General features: G+C 31.2%; 1 protein-coding gene across 1 annotated transcript; it reads left to right on the forward strand.

The window, feature by feature from the left end:
• The first annotated feature begins 3,152 nt into the window (after positions 1–3,152).
• On the forward strand, positions 3,153–8,204 carry LOC127255571 (pescadillo homolog). The gene is made up of 13 exons (XM_051281167.1): positions 3,153–3,289; positions 3,368–3,453; positions 4,003–4,251; positions 4,360–4,497; positions 4,590–4,674; positions 4,758–4,865; positions 5,304–5,397; positions 5,513–5,766; positions 5,892–5,999; positions 6,747–6,868; positions 6,956–7,169; positions 7,304–7,510; positions 7,885–8,204. Exons 1-13 carry the CDS (start codon positions 3,266–3,268, stop codon positions 7,966–7,968), a joined length of 1,773 nt encoding a protein of 590 aa, XP_051137124.1. The 5' UTR covers positions 3,153–3,265; the 3' UTR covers positions 7,969–8,204.
• Positions 8,205–9,198: the final 994 nt, after the last annotated feature.

Here is a 9,198-nt window from a genome sequence, read left to right on the forward strand (position 1 = left end):
ATATAGTCCATTGCTGGATTACCTTCCATTGACGAGTATTGGTGAGCTCTGTCATGCTGACAGTTCTTTTTTGTGCTGTAGAACCGGTTCAAGAACTCGTACTCTAGTTGCTCCCAACTGTCAATGGAACCAACCTCCAAGTCGATGTACCGGTCGAAGGTGTTGCCTTTAAATAATCGTACGAACTGCTTTACCACGAGGTCTCTATATATCCCAATGTTGTTGCATGTTTCAACAAAGTGTGCCACATGCTGCTTTGGGTTCCCCTTGCCATCGAATTGTTGACACTTTGGTTGTTGATATCCCAATGACATCTTGAGGACGTCGATCCTCGTAGTGTAAGACTTGACATATAAAAAAACTAATAAAATCTTAATTGAGTATATCATCCTTAGTTGCATTTTTTATTACAAATTTGGAATACATTGCCCTTTTTAGCAAGCGGAAAGAGATGCTTGAGTTGAAATATGCGTGCTTGTTTTCTTAAACAGTTTGAATGAATTTTTTGTTATGTGATATATACAAAATTGTGTACATAATATAAAAATAGTGAATGAATGTGATGCATTAATTTATTAGGGAAATGTATGGGTTATTTTTTCAAAAACAATACAACTGTTTTTTTAAATTGATTTTTTTGATAGTGATAATATTTAGACAACTAGTTAGATATTTTGTAAAAGTTCTATTTCTCATGATAACTAAACACATAGATATTATATTCTATTTTATACGGGATATTATTGCAAAGTATCGTGTTAAATTAGAGAAAATTTCATTAGAATTTAATTTTATCAATATAGAAACTAAAAACCTACATATGTCTATGTTTGAATTGTGTTTAAATTTTACTCCCTCCGTCCCACATAATTTGCCTATATTTTTTATTTCCGTCCGTCCCACATAACTTGTTCTTTTCATTTTTTGAAATATAATTATGCACTTTAATCGTATTTTAAATTTTATAATTTTCTTAATTTTAATTAAACTATTTACTTATCTTAATCTTAATCTATAATTATTTTTACTGAATTAATACACTTCTTAATTACTTACTAATTATACTTTACCTAAATTTCCGTATCCACAGTAATACACCCATATTACATGGGATGGAGGGAGTATAAATTTGGATAGTTGTAATTAGTTTGCAAATTCATATTTAAACATGTACTAATAGTATGCTTAGTATAGGTGACTTATAAATTCTTTCTATCATTTTAATCTTTCATAAAAATAGTTTTACATCTAATTCATAAGTATTGAAAAAATTCTCTATAATTGAATTATTGCCATCATATGCTAACTTGATAATACTTGACAATTTGCACTACCAAGTACTAATGCAGATAAAAAGAAAAAAAAAACCAAATATATTTCTATACATTTTAATTAAGTAACCATGAAATGACAAAGAATGCCAAATAAGATACTGAGACACAAAAACATACATTCATAAAAATTCTACAGGTTGGGTTGAAACAAAGATTAAAAACTAATAATATTTTATTATTAAAGTGTGATAAATATAAAGTACAGTGAAAGACGGTTTAATTCATAAATGTAAAAAGATTTTATGATTTTTGAATTTTAAAATCCTAATAAATTTATATTTAGTTAAACGCTATTACTTTAAAATTGCATTGTTGATATGATTTGAATATTAGATATTATGTCATTTAAAATATAAAACAATTCAAATATTTCAATTAATCTGTTTCAATTTGAGAAATATAAATCCTGATAATATTCTTAATCCTAAATGCAGTAAACAAATATAAATCATAATGTAGAATCTAATCCTATAAAAGATAGACGCTGAGGGGCTGTTTGGTTAAGGATTTGATGAAATTTCATGGGATTTGGATTTTAAAATCCTATAAAATCCATGTTTGGTTAAGTAAAAAATGGTGGAACTTAAAATGATGAGATTTGAAAAAGGAGTCTAAAATTCTACAAATAAGAGATTTTTTTTTGGTAATGGGATACCTTTTACTTTTAAATCTCATTCTTGAAATTTTAATTTGTACATTTATATCATCTTATAAAAAAAATTAATAGTATTATATTTATATAAAAAATTAAATAATTTTAACATTAATTATTATTTAAATTATATACTTAATTAAAAATTTATATTATTTTTTATTGTACAATATTTTTTAAATAAATTAATAAATTCATTGTTTAAATTATTATTTATTATAAATTTTATTTGAATTATAAAATTATAGGGACCACCATAAGTCGGGTTCAGTCGGAACTGATATTCATCCCAAATATATATTGTTAAATCCGAGATTCAAATTGGATCCGATTATACTAGATCCGACCGAAACTATACCCGGTATGACTTGATGGATCCGAAAAATCCATTTTTTTTTTACCATTCTTAAATTTTAATTTAAAATTACATATGTACCGGATCCAATGTATATTAAAATTTATGTATTTTATTAGAAAAATATTATAATAAAATAATGAATACTTTAAACTCAAAAAATATTTTTAATATAATTATATTATTCGAAATTATTTTTTGACATGTATGGTTGATATATTATTATTATATTACCCTGATCATGATCCGGATTCAGACCTAATACTCAAATAATTGGACTTAACTTCAAATAAATAGGTCGGGCTCGGTCGGGTCTCAAGTTTATGCGAATCTATTGTCATCCTATAATTCAATTTATATTAACAATGAATTAGAGGTTTAATTTGTCAAAATAAATAAAATTCATAAGAGGACAATTATATCATTTAGAATATAAAAAATCCAAATCCACGAAATATAAATCCCACCACATTTTACCAACCAAACATAATATGGGATTCCAAATCCTAAATATAATAAATCCCATCACATATTAAATTCTACTGTAAAATCTAAATCCCATAAAAAAAATCCATGAACCAAACAACCCTGAGTGTATTACGAAAAAAGTATTAACTGATTGATATAAAATAGTAAAGTAAAGATAGCTTTTGAGTCTATATTTTTTATTTTTTAAAATAAATAAATGGATTGTTGGGTCGTATTTGTGGACTTTTCTTTAGTAGCATCAATTTCGACCAAAGCCCAGCCCATTAGGTAAACTCCAATACGACTCCATAACGGCCAATAAGAGACCATTACTCCTGAGATAACAAATCTGGAGAGGATTATTAGCTTCTTGCATTCATCTAAACCCTAAGACAACCCTCTGTGTTGTGTGCTGCTCATCCTCTCTCTCTCTCTCTCGTCGCCGTCGCCATCGTCATGCCGAAGCACTACAGGCCAGCCGTGAGTTCTCCTTCAACGAACAGGGATTTGGTGCATTAGTATGTTCTATGCTCAATTGTTTCCTAATGTATTTTGCAGGGGAAGAAAAAAGAAGGAAACGCCGCGAAATACCTGACGAGGTCACAAGCACTAAGATCTCTTCAAGTCAGCCTTCCGGTTTTCAGGTTCATATTATGTTTTCCTTGATTGTTAAGTTAATTCGAGCAGTGTTTATGATTGATTCCATAAATTTTAATTTAGAAAGCAAAACGTCTCGAACATTCATCGCTACTAGATATCGAGATTATCTTACGGACATCATATTTTGAAGAACACTCGTTGGCTGTGACGCAGTGGTGTTATCGATGTGATTCAATATTCGTGTTAATGATCATAGAGTGCTAAGCCGCGTATTTGAGATTCCAGAAATATTAGTGATTTGGTTTGACTTTGGTGTAACTTTCCAAAAACATCGGCGATTTTATGGCATTGAGAATTGTGGTTTTCTTAAGGTATTTAGAATATAAGGTCACGTTGGTTGTGTATATCGGGAAGCTATGAAACCAACGGTTTTGGGAAAATAAAACTAGGATTTTCTTACGACTTGAAACTAAGAAATCATGTGGTTTTTGTGTCTTTCAGGAAGCATGCATATGATGATTTCGGGGCAATGATAATTGTGTATTTTCTTAAAGGCATCTGAGACTAAGTTATTTGTGTTTTCTATGTTTCAGGAAGCTATGCATCCACAAAGGTGTTTTTCCTCGGGTTCCGAGGAAGAAGGTGCGAGGAAATCATCATTCTTACTACCACACGAAAGACTTAATGTTTCTCAAACACGAGCCCCTGTTGGAAACATCCAGGGAAATTCGGGTCTATGAGAAGAAGGTGAAAAAAGCCAAGTCCAAGAAAAATAAGGATTTGGTAGAGAGGTTATTAACTCGGAAGCCAGCTTACAAGCTTGATAGGCTTGTTAAAGAGAGGTAGAATTCAATTACTCAGCTACTATTATAGTAATTTATTTTGTTGGTATTATGTGTTTTTAAGGGTCATGTGTGCTGTTTGCTTATTTTTAACTTCGTTGGTTTTAGGTATCCTAAATTTGTTGATGCTTTGAGGGATCTAGATGACTGTCTGAATATGGTGCATCTGTTTGCTGCATTGCCTGCTATGGATAATCCTGAATCCGGAGAAAAGATACCTGTGGAGCGAGTTCACTGTTGTCGAAGGTTGGCGTTGCTTTTCATCTTTATTGTTGAGTATATTTATACTATGATTCTTTGTAACTTACATTGCTTTGATGAATTTATGATGCTTCTAGGTTGAGTCATGAGTGGCAGGCCTATATTTCACGAACCCATAAATTAAGGAAGACATTCATTTCTGTAAAAGGAATATATTACCAAGTATGTATAACATAATTTTATGTAGCTTCATTGGTTGTGTTGTGAGCTACATGCATTCACATTGGGTTTGGTTCCCTTTGCAGGCAGAGGTTGAAGGCCAGACGATTACTTGGTTAACCCCACATGCATTGCAGCAAGTACTTCCAGAAGTTGATTATAGAATCCTGCTCACGTTTTTGGAATTTTACGAGGTAAGTTCATTTTTTTTTTTCTCTTTTCATTGTGTTTTAGTTCTTAATTTTATATTTTTCATGTGCTTGCAAACTGAGGTTAACTTTGGTTTGAAAGTAAATATATTCTGCCTCTTTAAGCTGAACTAGAACTACAAAACTTACTGGGTGTTCCCAATGTGAAACAATGTAATGAAAACCATAAGTATTTGTACACCAATGACCAACCTAAATCATGAAACATTCTGTCAAAATTTTAAGAAAAGATTTGGTATATTGGATTGTTCTTGGACTCCAAAGATTTGTCTCTATATGTTTTCAATGTCATCCTTGTAACCAGAGCTATATGTGTTTAGCCTTCCTCTTTTAAAATTTTAGAAGTCATTTGATCTGTGATCTGTGATTAGTTTGTGCTAATTCTTTTTATGGCGTGTTTGCTTTGTTCCTTTTTGTTGGCAGACCCTCCTTGGTTTTGTTAATTACAGACTTTATCAGTCAATAAATGTGAAATATCCACCCATTCTTGATCCTCGATTGGAAGCTATGGCTGCAGGTGTGTTTTTTATCTTTAGTTTGTGTGGTATGCTATGGAATTCCAAGTCCCTAAAGCAATATGTCAATCGAATGTAAGAAATTTGGCCATTGTCGCTGTTTTTGTAACTATACAGATCTTTATGCCTTGTCGAGATACCTTAATGCTGGTGCTCAAGCCTCCTCTTCAAATAGAAAAGCCATTACATCACCTGAATCCATGCAAACTGACCAACAACAGGAGGAGGATGAACTTGTCGAGCTTCCTCCTAGTGAACCTGGCGCTTTAATGCACCTTCTTGAGGATGCACATAATGATGATGACGAGGATGTAGAAACCCGGGAGTGTAAAACCCTCTTCAAGAATATGAAGTTTTTCCTGAGTCGGGAGGTGATTTGCTTGGACTTATTGGGTTTATACTTTTCCGTGCACTGTAATTTCATTTCATTAACTCTCTTCCCCTGCATGCCTGCCCCCTGATATTGTTTTTGTTTGTCCATTTGCTACTTTATTAGGTTCCTAGAGAATCATTACTGTTCATCATCCCCGCTTTTGGTGGCACAGTTTCTTGGGAAGGTGAAGGGGCACCATTTGATGAATCTGACCAAAGAATTACACATCAGGTGTGGTTCCCATATTTTCTTTTATTTTTTTCTTGTATTTGTGTTAATGAAAATCAGGTTTGTTGTGCGATCTTGAGCTCGATAATGCTCAAGTTCAGCTCGTAAGCATATCAATGAGCTGAGGTCGAAGAAATACTAGATAAGAAATAAAATTATATTTTTACTATATTTATATTATGTTCTTATTATATCTTTGATATGCAATAGATAAATGTTGAGTTAAAAAGCTCATACATAAAATTAGCAAGATTGAGCTTGGCTTGATAGGAGCTTGAGTTGAGTTTGAAAATAATGTACACAGCTAGGTTTGATGAATAAGAATAACATCCCTAATGACAAGTTAATAACAACATAACAAATCCTAAATTTTGGTTATAATCTTTTCATCCTTCCAATATCACATTTATTGGTTGGTGGCACCATAGTAATGGTTAGATGTAGTCTTTAATCTTGGTATTGAAGGGACATGGCCAGTTGTATAATATTTCAGATTTGAAGTCAAATGGACAGGATAAAAACAAAGACGGCAGCAAGTAGTTTATTCTTATTTTTATTTTATTTTTTATGCACATGCCTGAGGAGTTGATCAGTCACATGCAAGAGTCATGTTTATGCTGCTGTGTTTGTTTGGATGACTAACTAATAGTTAGAAACTAAAATTTACTATCCGTAGTCGTTCCCTTGAGATATCAATGAGTTGATTTATTTTATGCAGACATCTAAATGTATGCAATGCATATTCTGCAGATTGTTGATAGGCCAACACAAGGACACAAGTTTCTTTCCAGAGAATATGTGCAACCACAGTGGGTGTACGATTGTGTAAATGCACGCATCATATTGCCTACTGTGAAATATATAGTGGGATGGTAAGTTACAACATCTAGCAATTCTAATTGTTCTCCTTTAATTACTTGTTGGGTCAGTACTTAGTTTTGGAATTGTTAATTTGGCAGTGTGTGTCCTCCACATCTGTCTCCGTTCGTTGACAATGAAGCAGAAGGTCATGTTCCTGAGTATGCAGAAGCTATTGAACGATTGAAGGCTGCTGCTAGGAAAGAAGTCTTGCCATTACCAGGCACTGGAAAAGAAGACCTGGATGATCCTCAGAGTCTACTGGGTATTGCTGATCGTGTAGAAGATATCGAAGCTGAAAAAAGAAGACAAAAGGTACAGAATATACCTTTTATGAATTAAAATGTGTTCATATATTGATGTGATGATCATCTTCATTCAATGCATAATGTGCTCTGTTATTAAGTTGTGTTGAATTGATGATGTTTTCATACATTTCATAAACTTAGATGTCAAAGTTGGAGGAACACTATCAGCGTGAGCTTCAACTAGAACTACAAGGTTCCCAGAACACTCCTGCCTTGGTTGGTGGCATTAACGCCATTGACGATGAAGAAGATGCTGGCCCTGATATAAAGCAACAAAGTTTGGATGCTGCTAATATGGCAAAGGTTGTAATGCCCCGGAGGAAGAGGAAGCTTCTGGAAGCTATGGAGGTAAGAATACTAACTTTTGACTTTTCTTTGTTTCCTTTAGATGTTGGATTTCAATTTGAGAGTCAATTGTGGCCATGTGAAGTAATACTTATACTTTCTGTATTTATTTATATTATTGGCACGAATATCTTCATGGGATTATAGTCAATCATCTGATACCTTCTATATAGCAAATTCCATCTTGATCATGATTCACTATTGTACCGATATTTGTTTCCTCAAAGACTAAAAAAATATGCTCTAATTTAGGAGTCCACGTATGAAAATTGAATGGCTCATATGCAGTTGCTTGCATTTAGTTGTATATATATTTACAGGGTCTTGCTTTAGCTAATGCATGTTGCTTAATATACACATATTGTTTCCTTGTACAGATTGGCATAGGGAAGAAACAAGCTCGGACTAACCGATTGAAAGAGAGGAAGAAAAAACTCGATGAAGCCCAGAAGTCTAAATGAGCTATGCATCAAGTATTTTATCAGGTACCTGCAATTTTGTAGATCTTAATGTTCCCAATCGATCAGTTCTTGAACAATCTTTACTGCATTCTAGTGTGTGTACACTAACAATGATGTTGGATTAATATTATCTCCCCTATCTGTTGGTGTATAATTAGAAATGGATTTTGGTTGAATCCTGTATTTTGGAGGTAAATGAAATATTTGGTTGGAAGTTATTTTTTTAAATAAGCTAACCCGCCCCTTTGTACTTATTAAAAATGATGTAAGCTATTAAGATGACTGGATAAATTGTTTCTAACAAAGATTTGGCGTGTTTGTTTGGGAGTTTGAATTTTAAGTTGAGATTTGAATAGTAAAAAATTTGAATTTGAATAATTGTACGATACAATGTAAATAAAGGTGTGTTTCTTTAGGGGGTTTGGGGAAATTTGAGTTTGGGTTTGGTTTTTATTTGAATTTTGAGATGAGTTTGAATTTTGTTGTTTCTTTTGTGTTTGGATTTGGTTGGGGTTTGAAGAGCTTTGATGTGTATTGATTCGATAGATAATGAATAATAATATAAATGTGTATTAAATTTAATTGATAAAATTTATGTGGTATGATTTGATTATGAATTTATATTATACTCAATATATATATTTAAATTTTTATTTATTTGTATTATAATAAATATTAAATTATATTTTAATTTTTTTTAAAAAAAAGAAAAAAAGAAGAAGTAAACATTGCAGGTTTGGGGTTGAAGAAACAAGCCTTATAATTTCTTTAATATTTTTTTGAGAGAAAAAATTGAATAAATATTAAAAATTTTACAAAATCATCCAAATAAATACGCCCTTGTTTGGAGGAATCCTAACCAAGAAGAATTTCTTGAGTGAACTTGGGACAATGACCAAAAATATGTAACTTTTATATATAATTTTTTATTTGAAAAAAATAAAAATCAACTATTAAAATATATTAACTTATAAATATAATTAATTTTAAAAATATATAATATTAAAAAATATATTACTCCCTTTGTCTTTGTCCTTTAAAACTACTTTAAAAAAATAAATATATAAATGTATAATTTATAGTAAATTAAAATTTAAAATCTTGTTTAAAATAATTTTAAATAATAAATTTACAATTAGTTATAAGTTATTTTAAAATATTAATTACAATAAATATGAATTTGTATAAATTAAATAAAAATTAAATACAATTCAAAACAATTAAATTTAT

This window comes from Andrographis paniculata, unplaced genomic scaffold (assembly GCF_009805555.1).
Source record: "Andrographis paniculata isolate CXL003 unplaced genomic scaffold, ASM980555v1 Contig12END, whole genome shotgun sequence".
Classification (NCBI taxonomy): Eukaryota; Viridiplantae; Streptophyta; class Magnoliopsida; order Lamiales; family Acanthaceae; genus Andrographis; species Andrographis paniculata.

What these genes read in the sequence shown, in the direction of transcription:
- LOC127255571 (XM_051281167.1), top strand. Translation starts at nt 3,266, where the DNA reads ATGCCGAAGCACTACAGGCCAGCC. An exon ending in CGAAGCACTACAGGCCAGCC is followed by an intron (nt 3,290 to 3,367) that starts GTGAGTTCTCCT and finishes TGTATTTTGCAG; the next exon opens with GGGAAGAAAAAAGAAGGAAA. An exon ending in CGTTTTTGGAATTTTACGAG is followed by an intron (nt 4,866 to 5,303) that starts GTAAGTTCATTT and finishes TTTTGTTGGCAG; the next exon opens with ACCCTCCTTGGTTTTGTTAA.